We start from the raw sequence: 24,027 nt of genomic DNA, 5'->3' as shown, positions 1-24,027 counted from the left end.
CATCGTGTTGTCAGATGAATAAAAATCCATTGGTAAAGTGGCCGCCCTTGTATATAACAAAAAACAACCGGCAAGTGCGGTGGGCATTGGTAGCTACGCTGCACGTGGCCGCCTGTAATCCAACGCTTCTGTGGAGGCAGCCGAGGGAGGGTTGGTGGATCAGCGCACAGATGTTGTGAAACTCCCTTATTCCCGTGGGCGTCAAGAAGGTGCCATACATACCTATGGCTCGCTAGGAGAAGGCGGCATGGCAAGTGTGGACGCCGACTCTTTCATATGTATGGGATAGAGCGTTGTCCCCTCGCACCTGTGGGTGTTTATTTCCCCGTGCTTCGGTTTCCTCCCACATGTAAACGCTCCTTCATTGGCTGATAACATTTTAATATATGGAGGACCACAGAAATTGGGCAATTGTTGGTGCCAGCTCACCGCACGGATGCTGCCTTTCCCGCTCGTCTGTGGTTCTTCTCGCCTCCGAGTTGTTCTCCTTCTCTGAGAGCGAGCGAATACTGGACGGCAACGGCGTTCCAAGCTGAAATAATAATAATAAAAAATTTTTTACAAAATCTGTTCCAAATTACCCCTTAAATATTTTTTTTGCTAAATTCTAGACGAAGTTGTAGGGCACACTTTCCCACACGCTCTGCTATGAGATCGTCGCGTGGCAGTCAAACATCTCGTCAGCAAGATGCTTGGTTAAAGCTGTGCCCAAGTCAATTGAAGGGATACTCAGAAGTAGTTCTGTGATATCTGCTTCCCTGGACCATTCTCTAACGAGGGGTGATCCGCCTCGGGGCGCGGCTGACACGGACGTCAACAGCAGTCACGTAGGAGGAGGTTTTGGCAGTCCGTGCTGCGTTTCCCTCTCCGAGGCTTCTTCGGGTCGACGCCTCTTCAGCCGTTCGGCACGACGTCCGACGTTTCGCGCTCCCGAGTGCTGGGAGCTGCTTCAGCTTTCCCCAAATCGCTTCTCGAAGAAGCGTCGGGCATGGCTCGGTGCGACCCGAAGACGCGTCGGCAGAGAGCGAGAGAGCGCAGTTGGGGAAACAAAAGTTGCGCAGGAAAAAAGGTGGTCAACTGAAACGTTTTTTTTTATCAGTTGTGGATTGCAGCTCAATTCTGCTCGGAGGGGGGGCGGGCGGGGCGTTGGTGGGGGGGGGCGGTGAAGGGATTTAATCATTTGTTTTGCTTTGCATTTTAATCACAAAGGGATTTTAATCGGAGGGGATGTTTTGCTCTCTCGCACAGAGGGGGGGTTTTGGTGTGGGACCCTGGGTGTGAGCTTCCTGCTGCTGCGAGGGCGTTCTCGCCGGGCGTCGGAGCGGAGACCCCGAGAGAGGAGGAGGGGGCGGCGGGGGGGGGGCGAGAAAGGAGGGGGGAAGGGAGCGGCGCAAAAACACAAGCGTGTGGGCACTTTGCACAAAGGCGACGTTCGTTCGCTCGCTCGCTCGCTCGTTCTCTGGCTCGTTCGTTAGCGCCGCGATGGTGGCGTTACGGTGAGCGGTTGAGCAACGCCACAACCCCAGGCCAGTGCGATGCTACGTGGGCGCGATGAGTCTGAGCCGTTACTCTTTATCTTGTTATGACATCGGGTGTGCATGCGAGACTGCTCCTGTGAAACGAACAAAAATAAAACACATTTGCCACAGACCTGACGTTCAAAACAATTACAGGCAGACTTTCAATTATATATTTTTTTGGAACGCGAAAATTGTTGATTAATTATGTCATTAAAAAAGTAAAACATATGAGACGAGGTCAGTGTTGATATGCAAAGGTAAAGGCGCAGCCCTGAAACTGCTCGCTTGCGCCGCTGCTGGCAGAAGGGCCTCCACTAGGTGGGGGGGGGGGGGGGGGCTCTGGAGATCCCCCTCAAGAGGGTATTTGGTCTACTTTTCCACACTGGCCACACGACTTGGAAGAAGTGGAAGTATACCCACACTTGACCCCACCACGTGCAACCTTTTTTAGATTGACTGCGGCGGTGAGCCTATTTTCATCCTGTTGGTCGGACAGAGGTGACGTGGGGATTTGAGAAATGTGCTCCTCGTTTCAACTGCCCCGCCGAGAGATTGAATCGAACCGGCGACCTCTGGACTGCAAGTCCGGACCGCTGCTGACCGTTGCTGCACCTGCGACTGTGGCAGCTTTGATAACCAAAAATTTCACCGAGTTTACAACAACAAAAAAATAATTAAAAAAAAGGAGACCAGGTGGGCACAGCAGTCAGATCGCCGAGCCAGCACTGTTGAGATTTTATGGGTTTATCCTCCCGTGCGATTAAACTGGATTGTGAAACGCAGCACGTTGCTGTTGTTCGCCCGGTCATGGTGACTGCCCCCTCCCCCCCCCCCAAAAAAAGAAAAATAACACACTTAAATTGAATTTGTTTAACTCGAAAAAAAAGAAATCAAAACTAAGTCTGTGCCCCGTTTAAACGAATGCGGCTGTAGATACACAATGGTCCGGAAGACCCACAGAGTGGTCAGCAAAAAAATACGTGTTTTTTTTATGGTGAAAAACAAAGCGAGGACGTTTGATCACCTTGTGAACATTCCTTGTCGTTGTGTTGCTGGGTTATTCCATCGCAGGGTCGTCGTGAGTGATGGGGGGCGGCTTAGGGAGGTCTTCATCCAGCAGTGGATTGACCATGGCTGATGATGATGGTGACGAAGAGTTAGCCAGGTGGAGCAGTAGAGGGGGTGGTAGGTGGCGGGCGGTTGATTCCCATCCCCACCTCCCACTTTCTAATTCCTGCATCATCAGTTGCAGAAGAGGTGTGCTGCCCCCTCTCATTCTGGACAATTTACGGCAGTGATGGGCAGCCCAGACGAGTCGGTGGGCGGGCCTCCTTCGCCTCAGTGGGCCACAAGCTCGACATTGTGCTCATGCACAATGTCGAGCTTGAGTCTATGGGCCGTGTTGAGTCTACGGCAGTGATGGGCAACCCAGATGAGTCAGTGGGCCACGTGGGCTGCCCTCCTTCGGATGAGTGGGCCGCAAACTTGACACCGTGCTGGCGCACCAATCATCACACCACGCATCACCCTAGACACACTTGGGCCAGGCCACCCACGAGGGCCCTCCACGCAACGCGTGTGGCCGGCGGGACGCAGGTTACCCACCACTGGTTTACATCCATTTGTAAATCCACTGCTGGCTGTCGGCTTCTCCAGGCCAATCAGTCATGGGGTTTTGTTGTTGTTGTTGTTGTTTGTTTGTTGGTAACAATAATTCACCATGCTGGTCAGTTGCGGGTTGGCAAAAATCTGGCGAGGGCCAGACCGTGTCCGACACCGCACGCCACCCGTGTCAGCCGTGGCCGCGGGTTGACCACGCGTTTGTCGGCTTCCACCACGCAGTGTGCTAATCGCTGAGCCAGCGCTCTGTCTACCCCCCCCCCCCCGCCCGCGGATTGAACCCGACTCAAAGCGTGTAAATTTTCCCCCTCGGCAAAACCTCTGCCCTAGCCCTGTTCTAAGTCATCGTTTCATCCAATTGGAGACACCTTGGGGTTTTGCTGATGCTGCGTAAAACCAAAGATTTTACGTCTGTTAAACGAGACGCGGTTCCTGCACTTTGCTCATGTGTTTGTTTGGCCTTAATAGACGCTCACTAACGACACATGTCCCTGTCTGGACGGATCGAGGGGGATAAACGGGCTTTGGCACGGCTAGAAAAGAGGGGGACTCATGCGGTACAGGAGGATGTGGAGCTGATTGGACTTGCCGATGACTGGTACCACTCGTGTCAAAATCAGCCTCTATGGCTGGAGTCAATCGCCCAGTAATCTCAATCTACCCACGGCACCCGGGTCTATCCCATGACCTCCTGCCGGCGAGCCCTCCATGCTTCACGTGGCCTCAAAGTGCTCCTAGCCTGGCGCAATGGACGTGGTGACGTCACAGGCACTTAGTGGCATATCGCGGCTGTTGGTGTTGTGTGCGCATCTATCTGATGACAGCTTGAATAGGCGCTTGCTTACAGCACTTTACCCCGACAAGTCTATAAGACTACCTACCCTAGGGTAGGGAACCTTCGTCTTTTTGCTTGCGTCCGTGCGATGTTTAATGCGTGCGTTCATTGGTTTGCACGTGCGTGTGTGCGCAGTGGTTAGCGCACACTGCGCTATGAACCCGGCGACCCGAGTTCGATTCCCGCTCACGGCCACCGGCACCAGCAATGATTATCTGAACCGGTCCTGGCCCTCCCCTAGGTCGACTCGGCCTCAAACGAGCACCTGGTGCGATGCGTAAACATCGTCACTCGGGAGACGAAGGCGGCGGGGCGCGCTGCTGGCCACCCACCCCCTCGTGTGCCGTGCCCCCAAAACGCCTGTCGAGGCTGTAATGGGGGCCGTTTGGTCGTTGTCCTCCCCCCTTAGTGTTCGAGAACAAGGACAAGATCGTGATGGTGATGGAGTGCGCCGAGGGGGGGGAGCTCTACGACTTCCTCAGCGCGCGTCGCCGCCTCCCCGACGCCGAGGCACGGCGTCTCTTCCGCCAGGTCGTCTCGGCCGTGCACTGCTGCCACAAGGTGAGGGCGGCCGAGGGCGCTGAGCAGGCGCCGGGGGCCTCCATGCCACCACGCCGGGGAAGGGGAGGGGCCCACTCGAATCCACATTGAACGTCAACGTCACGCGCTCAAGAGTGTTTGGCTGCATTGTCGGCGCGATGATGAGACACTTCGGCGAGCTATCATTTGGGGCCAGGTCGCTTCTGGAATGAGAGCTGTATAGCTCGGCCGGGCCTTACCTGGTAAGATAAAAATAAAAATAAATGGTATCCTCGCACCAGCGGCCCCTGCTGACGGCCACGGGCCTGCGTCACTTCGCGGCGGCAAACCGCGCCACAACCACCACCACCACCACCGTGTCTCTTCACGGCCACCACCACCGTCACCGCCGCGTCTGTTCACGGCCACCACCACCACCACTGTGTCTCTTCACGGCCACCACCACCACTGTGTCTCTTCACGGCCACCACCACCACTGTGTCTCTTCACGGCCACCACCATTGTCACCACTGCGTCTGTTCACGGCCACCACCACCACTGTGTCTCTTCACGGCCACCACCACCACTGTGTCTCTTCACGGCCACCACCATTGTCACCACTGCGTCTGTTCACGGCCACCACCACCACTGTGTCTCTTCACGGCCACCACCACCGTCACCGCCGCGTCTGTTCACGGCCACCACCACTACCGTGACCACAGCTGTCGTCGTCACCGTGATTATAATTATTACTGCCGTCATCGTAAGAATCATCATTTTCAGCGTCACCATCAACTTTATCCCACCGTCGTCGTCGTCGTCGCCATCGCCGCCACTGTCACCAGAACCATGCATCGTCATCTTCATCATAATCATCATCGCCGTGATCAGAACACCATCATCATCTTCAATAAACAGACGCACAGCACGACGGGGGCAGTTCAAATGAGCCAGAACACAAGATCCAGGCGGCACATGAGAGCGGGGCTTAATTTCAGTTGGCGACCTGGAAAAATAAATCCACACCCAGCACATCACATCTGGTAAACCTCCCGCTGTGACCGTGGCTACTAGTCGCGTGCCTGCTCCAGCCGAATGATCATCCGGGAAAACGTATTTTCTGAGAACGTAAACCCAGCATTAGAGACAGAACAAAGACGGGCAGAACAAAACGACAGCGAAACGAGGCCAATCGAGAATCGATTCTCGAACTGAATCGCGTGGGCTTTCCCCAGGTGCTCCGGTTTCCTCCCACGCGTAAACACTCGTGAATTGGCCAATAACCACATGAATATACAGGGTGCTTCAAAACAACGTTAACACGTATTGGAATTGTTTTTCTTTCGGACAGTCCCATATTAGCGTTAACATTGTTTCGAAGCACCCAGTATGTTTACATGTAGAGGACCACAGATGTTGGGCGATTTGTCGGCGCCGGCTTATTGCGTGGCTGCCTTCCCGCTCGTCTCCAGTTCCGTCCCGCGCCCTCCGGAGTCGTTCCGTCTCCTCTCTCTGTTTGAGAGCGGACGCCGGGCACACCTCACAGGTCGAAATGATCATCGTGCGCGCAATGGCACGGTCAGCTACGTACGGTGCGAGCGAAGTTCTTCAACATGCGTGTGAATAGACGGCAGGGTGCAGGTGGAAGAGGAGGTTGTGGGGAGGGGGTTGCGTGAGCAGTGAATCATGAAATGCCTCCTGGCGGGGGAGTAAATATTAATATCGTGACTCAGGCCTTGATCGTCGGCCCTGAAAAAGAGACGCGCCCACGCTAATCCGGGACCCGGCTCATCAGCATGCAATTCCGGTCGCCCCCCGCGCAATCTAATCAGAGCCTCGTCACCGATAATTACGCCGAGACGAGAGAGAGGAGCAACATCGCGCAAGGTTCGCTCTGTCCGCCCCGCGCTCCCGCGGCGACGTCGACATTATTATTCATCACAACAACAGAAAAAAAGATGGGAGCGGTGCCTTGCCAAATATAACGTCAAGCGACCTTGAGTCACTCTGCCAAATGCGTGTCCATCCACGCGTCCTTGACAAGCCCACGCTCGTGTCGCCGTCCCCTGCCCCTCGAGATTGCACTGCACCCACCCTGCCTATCTCTCCCCTCTCGCCTCATTCTGCTCCACTCCATGCACTCTCCTACCTCTCCCCTCTCATCTCTCTCTACTCCCCTCCACGCACTCTCCTACCTCTCCCCTCTCATCTCACTCTACTCCCATCCACGCACTCTCCTACCTCTCCCCTCTCATCTCACTCTACTCCCCTCCACGCACTCTCCTACCTCTCCCCTCTCATCTCACTCTACTCCCCTCCACGCACTCTCTTACCTCTCCCCTCTGACTCCATCCCCTCTATGCACTCCCCGGTTAATTCACCCGCGGCATTCACCAAGGCGGCCGCTGGCACCGAACCTCTGCGAACGAGCGACGTACGCGCCGCTGCGCTCGGCCGTCTGTAATTGACTGCGATCCCTCCGTCCTCTGTCCCTGCGTCCTCGGGCTCCTTCGTTTCGCTGGGAGCCCCCCGCCGTCGTCTCCGCCGTCGTCAACTCTCAGAACCGTCGCTCGCGCCGGCCGCAACTGCAGCTAGCCCCCCCCCCCCACCCCGTCCCACCTGCCCACTCCGATATTCCGGTGCAACCTTTCATCGGCGGGCGCCAAACTGTGATGTCGCCTGTCATGCTGCCGCCGTCGCCGCCGGCGCCGCGAATGTGTACGTTGGGCGGGGGGGGGGGGGGGGCGTCAGTTTCCGTTCGAGAGGGGCGCTGACGGTGGAATGCGCACAAATTTGTCGGAGCGCCGCGCAAAACCGGTGTCTCGCTCGCCGGGTGCGGCGGCGGCAATGGCAAACTCGTTCGCGGCCCAACGTCCTCGCGGTGGCGGGAGCGCGATCGTGGCAGGAGAGGTAATCCTCAGGCGACAAGTTTGGTGGCTTCGTGAGCGATCGACGACTTTGTGGCCGATCGATCGGGCGACTTCTCATCGTAGGCAATCGGCGACGTCGCGACCAATGCAAGGCCTCCAGGTGAAATGCACTGGCGGTCAGCGTGGAGGCTCCTTCAGTTGGAGTCGGTGGGGGCTTGGACCCCCCCACTGGTTAGCGAAAGACCATTGAAACCCAACAACAGCAACAATACTTACCTGCTCATTATAACGATTCTAAACTGCACATGCCCCCACCCCCATCCCACTCGCTTCCCCCTCCTTCCCCGGCTCACCCCTCCTCTCCTCGGCCCTGATTTTTGTTGTAAACTCGGATCTCCCTTCCAAAAGCGATTCAATATCCGCACGGTGTCTCGCCTCGTCTAAAACAAAAGCTCCGATGAATGACAATTACATGACTTTGTAAAAAGAAATATATATAAAGTAAAAACTCTCGACATTCGAATTCGCTCACGATCCAAGAGAGTCGGCCGTGAGAAGACTCAAGTCGGAGGTCACGACCTCCAGGTGGCCTTCCCTGTCTCGGCCCTGACACGGATGAACACACACATGTTTACAATGGGTGTCTCATTGTGACCCCCCCCCCCACTGCGGGCCAATTGCCCAATTGTCTGGTGGCTGTTACGGCCGACTTCGGATCAAAGGTGTGGCGGTTGCAGTGCTGCTCGTAACACCCACGCGCACGGCTAGACAGCACAGCGAGTGCTGCTGCTGCTGCTGCTGCATCATGTTCACACGCGTCATTGCGTACACATTCTACATCCGCCCATCTCCGCAGCGGCTTTTGGCTAACCGTTGAACCAAGACGGTCACCGAAATCGCGCGCTTTCAGATGCGCTTCTGCGGCCGTCTGGAATGCTCCTCCGATATTAGGAAGCCACTGGAGCTGTGCACTTTTGAACATAGACTGAAAACTCATTTCTTTATAACTGCTTTTTGTGTTTAGTTTGTTGCCCTTCCCCCGCACAGTGTGATTAGTAAGATTGGCTACGTACGGGTGCGAAAGAAGTTCAACATACGTGCATTTTCGCTTGATTTTGCTCTTAGTTGAGCTCACGCAGGGGTGACACGCCGGTGAACTGGACATCCCCAAGTGTCAGTGGTGAGCGTACTGGGCGTTTAATCCCGGAAGCCTGGGTTCGATTCCCGGCCATGGCTGGACATCAGCGGCGAGTGAAATCTGAACCGGTCCTGGGGCCTTCCCAGCAGTGACACGGCTTTGGGAAGCCATCATTCAGCAGTGGATTGACAAAGGACTGTACATTACGATACCTTTCTCATCATGAGTTATGGTCAGTCAACTGCTGGATGATGGCCTCTGCAAGCTGCCGCCACCCGTCTCGATACAACGATGTAACAATCCGCACAGCACCTTCACTCGAACTGATTTCACCGCTCCATCTCCTTTGTTGGACGTTCTCTCGACCGTTACTCACAGAACACAGGAGTGGTGGGGGGGTGGGGGTTTGGCGAGGGGAGAGCGAGCATTCCTGTCTCACCGCGCGCCACATTAGCCCCAGCTCGCAAGTAAACTTCCATTCGTTTGGCGTCAATGGGCACGCGTCTGCGGCGGGGTAAAGTGTGCGTACTCCCGACCTCTTCCAAGACATCCAGTACAGCGGCGGAAGATGAGGCCAAATACCGTCCGGGAGTGGGGGGCCCTCTGGAGAGCCAGACCTCCCCACACCCCCCCCCCCCTTCTCTAGTGAAGGCCTATTCCGCCAGCATGGGTGTGAGAAAGCCATCGCAGGGCTGCACCTTGAACCTACTTGGGGCACCCACGTCTGAACAGACGGCTGTGGTCTGTCTCGGCTGTCTGAGCATGCAACACCGCCGAGAGGTTCGGCGCTCACCAACGCCGCCCACAGACTCCCCGGGCGACCGCGGTCGCCCCTCCACCTCTGTCTGCCCGCCACGGGAGCCGCTCTGACCCTGGGCCGTCTCAACTTCAGGGGCTTTTTAGGGAGGACGCCGTGGTTATTCCGCCCGAGGCCTTGGGTTTTGGGTGGATTATTTAAGGCCCCCCCCACCACCCATCCAAAATAAATAAACAGATCAATGATGAGGTGATTTCCTGTCGCAACAGAGCATCTATAGTCGTGAGTCAGTGGTGGGAATTCCACGTTCCTACAGGACTTGGCATGTCTGTCCAAAGGACGACCACTGTTGTTGTATTCATTTTATAGACCCACAGAAGGATGATGGGCTGAGTCCCCCCCCCCCATCCACCCAACCACCACCGAAACAAGAATTAAACTCGCAATCTTCCGATTGAGAGCTACTCGCTCTATCGCTGGGCCACCTGGCTAGATATATATACACGTACCATAATACGCTCAGTTTACATCCTGCGTGCGTTCGCGTCCATCAGAGCGATGTCCACGGGGGAGGTGGTGGAGGCGAAGGCTGAGAGGCGACGGATAACGAGAAAGCACGGACGATGCTGTGGGGTTGAGGCGACGCACATCGGGTAGCGGTGTTAATAATAAAGTGACGACGTATTTGAGAAACGACGGAAGAGGTGAAAAATGCACATCGGGGAGTATTGCTGCAGTTATAAAGATCAAGTGCTTATTTCCAGATGGAACAGTCTGAAACGATGTTCCGGGAATTATTTTGGGCGACGCCACATCCTTCTCATGCCTTACTTGTGGCCTGAACATCTTCATAGGCTGATAGGAATACAGGTGTACAATGATAGGCGGTATCTCAGTACTGTTTCTTCTCATTGTTTTAGAATGTTCTAAGTTTGTGTTGAGCATTAATATGACGGCGGCGCTTTGGGTGGCAGATTTTGTGCCAGAAAGGCACCGGTGTGCACGTAACCAGAACTAACATTGACGTGACTAATGTCGGATTATTATTACTAGGCATACCTTGCACTCCACGCGCTGATAATCCCTACTCCAAGCCGGCCAAGTTAGCGCAGCTTTATAGTGGTTGAAACGCGATACTGCTGCGCTACGAAACGTCCTCTTGGTTTATTTGGAAATTGAAGCCATAGGGCTCACTGTGTGCGTTACCGCCTAGTTACGTGCCACAATGAAAAGTTGCGTTCGTATTAACTTTGATTTGGCCTCTTTACGGCTGTGCGACTCACAGCTAGAGAGCGCAGCTCTGAAATAACAGAGATGAATATATCAACGATGCATTGTCGGCATCATCGCGCCACGCGCGTGGCGGTTCAACGGTCACAGGAAGGAATTTCAATAAAAACACAGAGAGAGAGAGAGAGATTCCTGACAACCCAACGTCTCAAACTCAGTGCTGGCCCTGACGACGATCCACGCGTCCTCGCTGTGGCCCCGGTGGCCTCGTGGCGGACGTGAGTGTGCAAGCCATGTTGACCCTCGTCGCGGCGAGTGTTGGCGGCGGTGGGGGGGGGGGGAGGCGTTGAGTCTGTGGCGAGTATCGCATCTCCCGTTGCCTCCTGGCCTGCCGCCTGCAGGCGACGATAACGCGACTCGCTCTCTCGGCGTGTTTGACGGTGATGGCGGCGGCACCGCGGTGTTGGTGAGGTGGTCGGGTGCTGTTTTGGTGGGGGTAGTGGAAGGGGGGGGGGGTAGTGGAGAGGGTGGTGTGGGGGGGCGGAATTCATAATTCGTGCGTTTGAGTGCCCAATCAGCGATGCCAAGATGTTGAGATTGAGTCTGGGTGTCGTCCAGCTCCATGAAACACATCTGTGAGTTGATCAGCCATTGGTTTACGCGAGCCTGACTCTGCTGCCGATGAAACACTGAATGTCGACGAAACCAGTCCTTGTCTGTAACCGTCTGGCAATTCACCAGCCATTGGTTTAAGGCGAGCCTGACTCTGCTGCTGATGAGACACCCGAGTGTCGAACCCGGGTATAAAATCGACGCTGGTGAAAAATTGTCGCTCCCAGAAGGAAGGCCGTGTTGCCGATTTTAGATGTGTAAAAAACTAATAATGAAACGTGTCATGTGGAGAGGCAGATATGTGGCAGGAGGCGTGTACAGGTAGTCCCCGACTTACGATGGGGTCGTTGTAACGCATCTCCATCGTAAGTCGGGGACTGCCTGTATATTGTCTGCTTAATGTTTCGTGATGAAGCTGTGTGCTCAAGCCACTGGAGCTATGCACTTTTAAATCTATCCGCTTTTATACATAGATTGAAAACTCATTTCTCTAGAACTGTTTTTTGTATTTAGTTTGCCGTCCTTGCCCCGCAACTCCGATTATCACAGTTGGCTACGTACGGTGCAAAAGAAGTTCAACATACTTGGATACAACCGTGCACATAAAACCACCGGATAACACTTAGGCCGTCACTGAATCTTGCGATTATCCCAGCGATGATAAATAAAAGTGAGTGAAGTAAACAAACGATAACCTCCCTCGGTGACATCACCGCAGTGCGTATCCAGCGGGGAGCTTCCCACACATTTTCAAAGCCATGAACGAAGTCTCTCGCTCGTGACTTTGGACCGCACGGGATGCGCACGGGTGGCCGAAACTTGGTGGTGTGAACCCCAGCTTCTCAGCGGCGCCACCTGAGTGCCGGCCACCTCCACCGTGGTGGCGAGATGTTAACTCCCTCGCCTGGTACACAGGAGGTCGTGGGTTCGGTCCCGACCCTGACGCCTGCACATTTGGAATTAGCGTTTCTCTCTCTCTCTCTCTCCCCGTGGTCGTGTCGATTTTTCTCCAGGTCCTCCGATTATTCCCCTCCACATTTAGATTCAACATGCGTTCAGAGTATTTGGCTGCTATATACTTACACGTGATAAGCCACTTCGTTGAGCTATTATTTGTGGCCCGGTCGCTTCTGAAAAAAAGCACAATAGCTCAGTGGGCCTTACCTGGTAAAAATAAAAACAGTCGTTTAGTTTTTCGTATTTTAAAGAAACGCCTTCTCTCCTCCGACCACCCTCGCCTCTCCCCCCTTCCACCCCCGCAGAACGGTGTGGTTCACAGAGATCTGAAGTTAGAAAACATCCTCCTGGACGAGAACAACAACATCAAGGTAACCTGCTGCCGCTGTACCCTCGTCGCTTGTTGCGAGAGGTTTCGCGGTCCGATCCCTGCCGCCCTTCCTGGTAACCTCTTGTCAACGTCACGCGTTCAGAGCGTTAGCGCTGCCGTACATTTCCACACGACGAGCCACCTCCTTTCAGCAATCATTTGTGGCCAGACCGCTTCCGAGAGAGAGCTACGCCGTCGCTCGGTGGGCCTATTGCGCGGTAAAATAAAAATTGCTTCCGCTTTAGTTAGCTCGCTGGCTTTTAAATATCGCCGACGAATCGGCCACACGAATGAATTGCCATCTGCTGCACAGAGGGCGTTTAAAGATTTCCATGCCCCCACTCCCCACCCACCGCCCCCCCCCCCCCGACGTCATTCGGAGAGGAGTAGGCCACTGTGCACCAGCGTCACGGTCCAAATTTGTTAAATTGGTCGCATGCCAATCCGAATCGGGAAAACGGGGTAGGACACTCCTGTGTGGTAGCCGTGATGATGATAATAATAATATTACAACCAGTGAAGCGAAATATTCGTCGGGTGGAGCGGTGGCACGGTTTTTAGTTTGCTGTCCTTCACCCTGCACCTCCGATTAGCACGGTTGGCTATGTAGGGTGCGAGAGAAGTTCAACGTACACACGTTCATACGGTGTGGTTAGCGCACTGCAATTTCGAACCTGCCGACCCAATTTCGATATCCGGTTACGATGAGCGGTAACCAGTACACGCCGCACATCTCATAATATATCTAAACATCTCCTCGCATCTCTCCACGTTTCCACATCACCGCACACCTTGTCACATCTCTCCACATCGTCTCTACACATCTTCCCCACATCTGACCACATCACCCCTAACCATTGTACATCACCCCACATCTCCCCATGTCTTCCCCACACATCTCCACATCACCCCACATCTCCCCACGTCCTTCCCCACGTCTCTCCGCATTTAGTGACATCTACCCCCTCTGCCCCCATCCCGTGTCCTGGCAGCTCGCGGATTTTGGCCTCTCGAGCCAGTTCCACGGTGACCGACTGCTCCAGACGTTCTGCGGAAGCCCCCTGTACGCGTCGCCCGAGATCGTCAACGGACGCCCCTACCGAGGCCCCGAGGTACGGTTTTACGCTGGCTTTTTAAAATTTTATTTATTTTATTTTATTTAATCCAGATAAGGCCCCCACTGAGCTATGTAGCTTCATCACGAAGGTTTTTTTTTTGAGGTGGTGAGATGGCACAAGTGCAAATGTGTCGTTATTCTGCCACCACCCGACACAGCTAATTAGTGAGGTTTGTCACGTAAACAAAACGTGCCAAATAGTTACTACCTCAGCACACCGGTGTGTTTAAGAGTAAATCCACAATATTTACAATTTGAAATCTGGTAAATTCGCCCAATGACGCTGGATGTAATTACCAGCGGGATCGGTGTTTGTCGTTGTAACGCTCTGACCCGCCCCTACTGGACATCTGTGAAAAAGAGCTTTATAGCTCATTGGATTCCTCCAGAATAAATATCCTGATTCTGAATGTGTAAACATTGCCTTTGTGTGCTGGCAGGTGGACAGCTGGGCCCTGGGCGTGCTGCTCTACACGCTGGTGTATGGGACGATGCCCTTCGACGGGCGTGACCACCGCACACTCGTGCGCCAAATCAGCAGCGGCGACTACAAGGAGCCCACACAGCCCTCCGGTAAATGGCTGCCCTGTCACCCACCCGGGCATCTCGCTCGCTCACCGGCTCCCTCGGTCACTCACCCACCCAACCACAAATTCATTCACTGGCTCACTCACTCTTTCAACCACTCACTCATTTATTCACTGGCTCACTCGCTCACTCACCCACCCATTCATGCATTCACCGGCTCGCTCACTCATTCACTCAATCATCCACCAGCTCGCTCACTCACTCATTCACTGACAGGCTCACGCATGCATTTCTTCACTGCCATGCTTGCTCAATCACTCGCTCATATGCTCGCTCACTCACTCATTTGTTCAGCGGCTCACTCACTTATTCACTTACCCGCTCGCTCGCTCATTCACCATCTTGCTTGCTCTCTCACTAAACCCCTTCCCCCCTGGCCTACTCATTATAAAATCTACAAATGTACGCACAAAATACGCCAATGAAAAACACCCGATTCTAATGCAAACTCACAATCCAACACATGTGTCATTCGTGTAGATTTCAATCCATTACTTATTCTATCCCAAACGTTAACAAACATGTGCTCCCCTTAACCCCCGCCACCCCCCCCCCCCATCCCCCTCCCCCTGCATTCCCGGACGAACCCAGATGCGTGCGGCCTCATCCGCTGGATGCTCATGGTGAACCCGGAGCGCCGTGCCAGCATCGAGGACGTCGCCAGCCACTGGTGGGTCAACTGGGGTCACAGCGGCTCGCTGTGCGACTGCGACGCCCGCACGCCCCCCACCGGCTCGCCCGCCCGCTCCCGTGGCTGGTCCTACCCGCAGCCGGCGCTCGACTCTCACCAGCGCTGGAAGGCGGCGGCGGCGGTGGTGGCTGCGGCGGCAGCCGGCGGCGAGCAGCGCGACGGCGAGGAAGACGGCGCCGGCATGGCCGCTCGCCCGGCGGGATCGGCGCTCGCCGCCCGGTGCCTGCAGAAGTCTCGCAAGGAGAACGACGTCAGCCACACTCAGGCCGCCGGCACTGGCGGCGCCGGCGCCGGCGCCGGCAGCGACCCCCAGCCGATCGCGGCTCGAGCGCCGGCGCGGAAGCCCAAGAGCATTCTGAAGAAGCGCAGCGACTTCGCCGAGCGCTCGCAGCCGGCCGCGCGCAGCCTCGACAGCTACACCTCCTCCGCCGCCGCCGGCGCCCGCTGCAGCTTCCCGGACGACGCGGAGCTGCCAAAGCGCGCGCCGTCGCCGTCGCGGTGCCGCCCCGCCGCGTCCGCCGGCGGCACCGCGAAGATGCCGCGGAAGGGGATCCTCAAGAACGGTGGCGGGGGCGGCGCCGGTGGCGGGGGCCAGCGGGAGAGCGGATACTACTCGTCCCCCGAGCGCAGCGGCTCGCTGGACATGACGGCGCTGCTGGCGGTGCGGACGGGCGGCGGGGAGCCGGACGGGAGCGGCGCCTGGCGCTCGGTTCTCACGACGCCGCCTCCGCGCAGAGGCAGCAGCGGCTTCGTGGTGTTGCGCCACAAGGGCATCCTGAAACGCCACGGCAAGTTCTCCCAGAGGCCCGCCGGTCTCGGCGCGGAGGCCCCGCCGGCAGCGCGCGTGTCGCGATCGCTCGGCGATCTGCTCCTGCTCGGCGATGCCGGGGGTGGCGGAGGGGGCGGCGGTGAGCGGGGCTCCGGTGCCGGAGGCAACCTTCAGAGTCGCCCTTCGAGCGTGATGAGCGACGACAGCATCCTGTCGAGCGAGTCGTTCGACTGTCTGGACTTTCAGGAAGATGTCGTGGACGGGCGCAATGTCGCCGCCGCCGCCGCCACCGCCGTCACGATCGGCCTGAGACCGTCCAAGAGCCGAGAGCCCAGCGAGGAATCGGTGTTTGATGACGACGACGACGACGACGATGACGAGGACGACGACGACGTCTCCTCTGCGATGAATACTTATGAGCGAGTGTTGCAGTTGAGTCCGAGGCTCATTTGACCTCGAGGATGTCGCTCAGACGCTCGCCCACGCGCACGCACGCGTGGCCACGCACGCACGCACGCGTGGCCACGCGATATCGCATTAATTTAATTTTTATTTTTTATCGCCGCGTATGTTCACGCGTAATCTGTGCCAAACGCTGCAACGACTACTGGAGGCTCGGCGGGGTGGGGGGGGGGGAGAAAGTTGTAAAGAGTAACTAAACGGCAAGTGAGGAACAAACCAAAGTCGATTTCTTACGAATCGTGGATGAGTTCATAACCAAATACTCGCGCGACGTTTCGATAGCTTTAGAGGTGGCCTGGTGGCCGGGTCAGTCCTGCTTATGTTCTGGGTTCAATTCCAGGTTTCAGCCCAGCTACCTGTGATTATTACACTTTTACTTTGCGAGTGTTAAGCAAGTTTATTATGGGTTTTGGTTTTGGCCTTGGTCACAAAGCAAAATCAGCAATGTCAAATTGGGTTTGGCATTTATTGTTTTATTTATGCAAATATTTCACCTGGATCGTCACTTGAGATGGAACATCTCATTTGCAAAGGGTTTCCAGGTTGTCTGTTGCTACACGCATAGCAAACGCGTAATGACGTGTATATATACATACACATGTGTGTATGTGTATATATACACATCTATAACCTACAGAACGTCTGCCCATCTTGATTGGCATAGAAGACCTATTGAGAATCCCACGAAGTGGTACTCATTTTAATTCCCCCTGGACGCACGATGGTCGGCTGAGTCAACCCCCGGACCAGGATTTAAACTAACGCTTTCCGAGTCTGAGCCGCCCACTCTAAGGCTCGAATCAGCTTGGCCAGTCGACACTTTGACCTTTGATCGACATGCGACAAATAAACTTTACAGGGTGTATGAAAAGATATGACCCCCCCCCTCCCCCACCGTGTGTGCTAATTAAGACGCTGTTAAATGGACTTCTAAAGTAGTTCTGTAGTATCTTCTTCCAGGGGTTTGTTCTCTGACACACGGTGATGCACTACTAGCTATGGAGCTCGGAACGGATAATTCTCGGACAAACCAAAACAAAATATATTCTAAACTAAACTATTTTTTATTTTACCAGATAAGGCCCACTGAGCTATTTAGCTCTTTTTCAGAAGCGACCTGGCCACAAATAATAGCTCAACGAAGTGGCATATCGTGTGGAAATGTATAGCAGACAAATACTCTAAACGCATGTTGATTCTAAATGTGGAGGGAAAAACTGGAGGACTTGGGAGACAAATCCACACGACCATGGGGAGAACATGCAAACTCCAAATACACAGGCATCTGGGTCGGGATTGAGCCTACGCCCTCCTGCATACGAGGAGATCGTGGGTTCGACCGTGAAAGGAGAAGCACTGTAGGAGAAGAGTGGAGCGAATCCTAACCAAAGCCAGCTGCTGTAGTTTTTCCACCGTGCCAAAAGCTATGCAAGCCTTTGCCTAGGCCCGAGCCTGGCGTCTGTCCGCCACCCTCAATGTTGTGCTCGCCTGCTTCGGTGGTGGTGGTAAGTGCATCTGGCTTAACTACGCCGTGAACACAAACGTATCTATACTCGAGCTGCGTTGGGTTCGATCGTGTAACTATAAATGTGTCGTTAAAACCCACCACCACCCGACAGACAGTCAATTAACAACGTTTGTCACGTAAACAAAACGTGCCAAATCGTTACGAGTACAGCACACCGGTGGGTAGAAGAGTAAACCCACAACATTTACAATTCGAGTACGACGTTTCGCCAGTAATCACAACTAGCACCGTCAGGCGAGTTGTCGCCTGATGATGTACTAGTAACGAATTGGCATGTGTTTGTTTACGTGACAAACCTTACAATTTGACTGTGTCGGCTCGTGCCGGGTTTAACGACGCATTTATATTCACGACATTTCACCCAAAAAACCTCCATTGCGGATATTGGTCGCGAACGCCTGCGTGTTAAACACACAAACGTGTCGAGTACGCGTTCGGTACAGGATCGTTGATGGTAAGCGTTGTGGAACTGTCGAAATATTTGCTCTCTGCAACTTTTGCAGAAAACAGAGAGGACTAAAAGCACTTATCACGGAATAGTAGCGGTAGTCGCCAAAGCCATCGAGGGGCCCTTTCGAGTTGCTCCTCCTGTTTTTATCGCGCCCCCCCTTCACAGGGGATATGGAAAGAAAGGGCGCAATTTGTGTTTGCCTGTGCCCATATTCAGCTCCGGGCAGGTTGCAGCGAGCTGATGGAAGGCGAGAACGGTAAAAGGCGCAGCCCCCTGCAATCGGTCGTCTCGTGCCGCCGCCGGTGGAAGGGCCTCCGCTAAGAGAGCAGTTCTCTCTCGCGGCTATATTTGGCCTACTCTTCCTATGCTGGGCAGCTGCCGTGGAACGTTGCGAGTACACCCACAATCGACTCCATCGCGTGCGACCCGTTGCAAGGATGTGGGATGGGCCATCAAATGCTGGGGCAGGGGGGGGGAGTTCTCCTCCGCTCCCCTCGGAACTCCTTGGGTCAGGAGAGGTCCCCCCCCCCCGCTAGAAATTAATTTACCCGGATTTTTGCGAATGAATAAATGAAGTGTTGTCATGGGAGGTGGGGGGGTGGAAGAAGCAAGATTGCAATAAAAATGCGATGTGAATTTTAAACGAAAGTGTGAATCTCCTTTTTGACATCGATCATATTTTACTGAGTTTTTATCGACATTCAGGTGTATACATACAATAGAGTGTAAAGATGAATAGATTAATACAATACAGTGTAAATATGAATAGATTAATACAATAGAGTGTAAGAAGCATTGGACAGCGTGTGGGTAAAGTGGCCTTCGCCCAGGCTTGACAGTTTCGAGTTGCTATGGTGATCGTGGTTCGCACACCACTGGACCTGTGGACCCAGAAGTCGCCGGTTTGACTCCATCTCCCGGCGCGGCAGGCGAAACAATGGTGCAAGTCTCCCAAATCCAACCCCCAGCACCCTCCCTTCCCGCCTCCCTCCACCCGCCTCTGCCCACAGCAGCCGTACAAATGAGTCGCACCTCCGCGATTCGCACGGTTTGGGCTACGCACGCTGCGAAACAAGTTCAACATTTTAGTCGATGGGCAGGTCGCGTACGCTGGGGTAGAATGTGTCCACGCCCGCCTCTTCCAGGACGTCTGATGGATGCACATGTTAGGGATAATACCCACGCGAGAGGCTCCCTTATAGTGGAGGAGGCCCCCTTCAATGAGCACTGAACATCTGTTGTAGAAGCGTTTGCCCAGGCCCAACATTGGAGTGACATGGGGGAGCTTTCTCGCGGTGGAAATGGATCGGGTTTTTTTCCTTCTTCTCTCCGTTAAACCTGTTCAGCACTGCCCGTGTTTGCAGACTAAATATCGCAACGTCACCAACTGACTTTCACCACCGTGCTAACAGAAGAAGGCAGCATTACCCACCCCCCCCCTTAAACCCAACTCAAAGGGGCAAATCTGCGGGCGGAAAATGATTACTGCCGCCCCGTGGGGTTTGTTTACCGTGAGAAAATACTACGTCTCGACGCTGGAGATCCCGTGACTTCGTTCGCAGGAGTTAGGCGATTGTGTCGGGTCAAAAAAAATTTGCACCGCAAATTACTGAGTCGTGGGACTCGGCGAGGCTTCCTTGGATAAGCGAGCGAAATAAATACTGTAAAAAAAAATAATGCATTGTCACATTTGCGATTCCTATCTGAGATGTATGTCCACCGATGATCCTTTCGCAGACAGCTCGTTTATTTACCCCAGGAAAACCTCGCCGAGACTCGCTTTTCAGGATGAACCCTGCCGACTTTTCGCAGCCACGGGGGTGGGGTGGAGGGCAGCGATTGCTTTGCGCGTTTTCCCAACTTTTCAAATTCAGCAAACATTTGGAGCGTGATGGCAAACGTGCACACGGATGGCCTCCTGTTTTCTTAAACGATTTTTTGTTTGTTTTATATTTTACCTGGTAAGGCCCGCTGAGCTATGTGTAGCTCTTTTACAGAAGCGACTTGGCCCCAAATGATAGCTCAACGAAGTGGGCTCATCACGCGCACATTTATAGCAGCAGCCAAACACTCTAAACGCGCGTTTCTACATGTGGAGGGGAAAACCGAAGGACCCGGAGAAAAATCCACGCGACAACTCTAAATATCCAGTCGTCAGGGTCGCGATAGAACCCATGACCTCCTGTATACCGGGCGAGGTAGTTAACATCTTGCCAACGACGCCGCTGCGGGGATCCTTTAACGACCGCCGTGTGCAGTAGCAGACGGCACGTATTTTTGTCCCCGATTTAACACACCCATGGCATTAACCATACACTCGTGGTATTAACCAGGGCGGCCGTCCGGATTTAAACCGCGAACCTCTGCGGTTGCACGCGACAAACGTGCAACCGCTTGACCGTATCGCCCCCCCCCCCCCACCTCAAATGTACAAATGGCATCTCCAGATGGAGGAGAGGATGGAGGAGGAGTGGGGGAGGGCTCGCGCAAGTCCGTTGCCTCCACAAGCACGAACAAGAAGAATGTGGCACAACTGCGAGTAGTTTTGTTGTTGATATTTTAGAAAGGGATGTGGGTGAGGTGTAGTGGGTGAGGTCGAGTGGGTGAGGTGGGTTGTGTGGGGTGGGTGGTGGACAATAACCCCGTCGGCATTCAGAACGCGTGCGGTGTAAGCGACACGGACGACCGGTCGCCGTTGACAGGAGGGGGCCCCTGTGTGTGGCCGCAGGGCCTTCATATTTGTTCAGCCTGCCGGTGCCTTTTGCTGCCCGACTCATTTTTGGTAGCCCACGCTGCACGTTCGGTCGACCGAGCCAGCCGCGTTGAAATAATTTCAGAACGGCGAGAATGTATTTTATTTTATATCTATGTTTTTGTTTTGTTTTTAGTGATAAGAGCACGGGCAACAGAAGCACGGTCATTAAAGGAAGAAGAAGACAAGCGCAAATGTGGAATACAAACTGAAAAGCGCGTAAAGGAGCGTGGGCCTTGACATTACGTCGAGAGACTGTGAAGGAGAACATGCGGGTCAGAGGACGTACCCAGGTCACACTGTAACTCGACGTAACAATTCGCATCATTCTGTTGAGAATATCGACACCAAGATTACTAAGCAGGCAATGAATCTCCTTCCCTCCCGCAACCCATTGGCCGCACGGCCTTCTGGGCTCGCGTAACTTCAGCAGCATCGTTTGAAGACAAGTAGAGAACAATGCTTTGTCGAAAAAGGTTCGTATCATTGTCATTCAGGCTGTTAAAAACGTGGCTTGGGCATGACGCATCATGGCTATAAAACAGGGGTGGGGAACGTCCGACCCACGGGCCATATAAGGCCCGCGGAATCATTTGGTCTCTGGCCCTGCCAAGGCAACCGCAGGCGGGACTCGAAATTCAATCAATCTAGGAGCAAACCTGGAAAAGCAGTTGCGAGTAGCAACATCATCAATACCAGCCAATATCATCACACGCCTTACCAAAGCGAAGCAGTTCCAGCCATCACATTAGGGGTGAGTTAATTAAATGTTTGACCAAATATTTTAGGTTAATTTTAAGTTAATAATTTTGTATGGCCCACAAATGATGTTATAACTATACAAATGGCCCCTGGCATAAAAAAAGTTTCCCCACCCCTGTATAAAGGATGGCCGACGGTCGTATGTATGTTGAACTTCTTTCGCACCGTACATAGCCAACCGCGATAATTAGAAAAACAATAACGGAGTGACAGCCAATGAATGCAACGCGTCCGAGAGGACGTCCAACCGAGGAGATGGAGCCGCGAAAATCAGTTCCGTGTGCATGCGCTGGGTGGATTTGTGAGATCGCAGGATCGTGAGTGGGTGGGTAGAGGCGACTCGGGGAGGCATTCATGCAGCAGTGGATTCGACAACGGGACTCTACGTTTGTCTCACCCCAAGATGACTTCGAAGCCCACTTCTGTTCGACACTTATTAACCAGCGGCGATCATTCCGGTGCCTTGGCTGACAGCGGATAAGAGAGAGCGAGAGAGAGATACGGAGAGAATTTCCTGCAGCTTATCTCGGCTGCGGTTCCCTAGCTCCGTCGTTCAACGAGGTTGACTTGGACCTTTATCGCTCGGGCAGGGACCAAAGTGTAGCGGTCGGACTGTCAGCAACGTGCAAGGCAAAGGTGCAGCCCTGCAATTGCCTGCTCACCCCCACGCGTTGACCCAGCAACACGCGAGCTGCGGTGTCCAATCTCGAAATGCTGAGCTGGCCGCATGTTAAATGGGAGGTGGGCCGAGGGCCTTTTAAGTAACTCCCCCCCCCATCGAATAAACCAAAGGGTTGGCAACAAAAATATCAGAAGGTACCAAAAAAAATCAATTTCGGTAAGAAACTCAAAGTATGTGAATATAGATTTTATGGGGAGCGGTGGTGTAGTGGTTAGCTCTCCGCTGCGCTACGAACCCAGCGATCCAAGTTCGATTGCCGCTCACGGTCAACACCGGTGATGATTATCGGAACCGGTCCTAGGCCTCCCCTAGGTCAACTTGAAGAAAACCGCTGGTGTTGCGATCGAAACGTCGTGGTTTTTTCGCTTACATTTTTTGTTTTCTATCTACGTGACTTCACCGAAAGAACCAAGAATATGAATTCCTGCAATCACGAAAGTTTAAAATCTAAGTCTGTTAAGTCTATACGGGGGATCTGTCTTTTATTATACGTGACATCCCGAAGCAATCTGCAAAGAGACGCAGGTTTGTCGAGCCCTGGATTGAACTGTGCCATTAACACGGGGGACAATGAGCTCTGAACCCGTCGAGAAACTCGGTTTGCCGCAAGCAACGGATGATGATGGCCCACGGTAAAATCGCGTTGGGAGCTCGGTCCCAGCCTCGCGTCACCGACAGCGCGCGCGTTAAATGTACGTGGCAGTAAATGGGGGTTTAGCGATGTTGCGACGATTCGGAGGCTCGCGTCGAGCGAGCGAATCTCAAGTCGATGGTCTTTTCAGGGAATCTTCATTTTGTTTTGAGGTGCGGTACGGGAAGTCAGCAGCGAAGACGCCAACGGCGACAGAATGAAACTGCAGAATACAATGACAACGTTCTTACGGGCAACGTATAGCGCGGTGATAATCATATAATCCATCATCCACATCGTGATCGTTGCAATCGTATCGTAAGAAAAATCTATATAGTGGACACCCTGATCTTCGGTAAAAATGGTACGATGGAACTGGCCTGCATTATCAGTTACAAGTGGCGTACTGACATATATTTATACTGTGCTAACAGTTAGAGGCACTGTACAAACAGACATATACAGATCTGAATGAAAGAGACGATTAACCCTAACCTTCGATAATTATTCATTGTGCCATTTGTATCTTTGCCATTTTTACCGACCACCCAGACACCCTATCAGCATGTCACCAACCAATGGGACGCATCCTTAACCCGCGTCCACGGCATATTTAATGTTGAAGATGATGGGGAATGGCAAGTGAAAGGAGGTGGGTGATCGTGACTGATGATCGAATATGGTGGGGAATAAAGAGATGGTGGGAAAAGAGAGATGGGGGATGAAGGAAGACGGTGGGAGAATAGAGATGGTAGGAATTGGGAGGTATCCGAATATGGAAATCGATAAGAGGCAAAGTTGAAAAGCTGAAGGATGTTTGCTGATGATTGGAGATGCTGTGAGTTGAACGATTGTGGGAAACGGTAGTGGTGGTGACACTTAGTGGCGAAAGATGGCGGTTGTTGTTGTTCAGTACTGAAGAGTATGGAAACCGATCGATGCTCGAAAATGAAAAATTGGCAAAGACAAGTGACGATGCGAAATAATAGCAGACAGTAGATTGCAGGAGACAGGCCCTGTTGCATGGAATCAAACCCCTCCCACTACCACACCGGAATTCCCCAAACATTCGTAGCCCAAGTGCCCTGTGCCGTCTAGCCCTTCCGTGGGGCCTGGTGCAGCTGCACCGCCTGCACATTCGACATCCGCCGTCACCGGTGGGGTAG

At 53.7% G+C, this 24,027-nt stretch overlaps 1 protein-coding gene across 1 annotated transcript in view; it reads left to right on the top strand.

The window, feature by feature from the left end:
• Positions 1-18,692, top strand: part of LOC116947530 (NUAK family SNF1-like kinase 1) — a 58,202-nt gene extending 39,510 nt beyond the window's left edge. Inside the window, exons 3-7 of the mRNA XM_032963388.2 lie at positions 4,385-4,536; positions 12,364-12,429; positions 13,421-13,540; positions 13,986-14,118; positions 14,725-18,692. Coding sequence (XP_032819279.1) covers positions 4,385-4,536; positions 12,364-12,429; positions 13,421-13,540; positions 13,986-14,118; positions 14,725-16,046 — 1,793 coding nt within the window. The 3' untranslated portion in view covers positions 16,047-18,692. The remainder of the gene's footprint in view (positions 1-4,384; positions 4,537-12,363; positions 12,430-13,420; positions 13,541-13,985; positions 14,119-14,724) is intronic.
• The last annotated feature ends 5,335 nt before the right edge of the window (positions 18,693-24,027 follow it).

This window comes from Petromyzon marinus, chromosome 30, assembly GCF_048934315.1.
Source record: "Petromyzon marinus isolate PM22_M1 ecotype Great Lakes invasive population chromosome 30, UKy_Petmar_22M1.pri1.0, whole genome shotgun sequence".
NCBI lineage: Eukaryota > Metazoa > Chordata > Hyperoartia > Petromyzontiformes > Petromyzontidae > Petromyzon > Petromyzon marinus.
The sequence above is the reverse complement of the archived record's forward strand: the minus strand, read 5'-3'. Positions and strand labels throughout refer to the sequence as shown.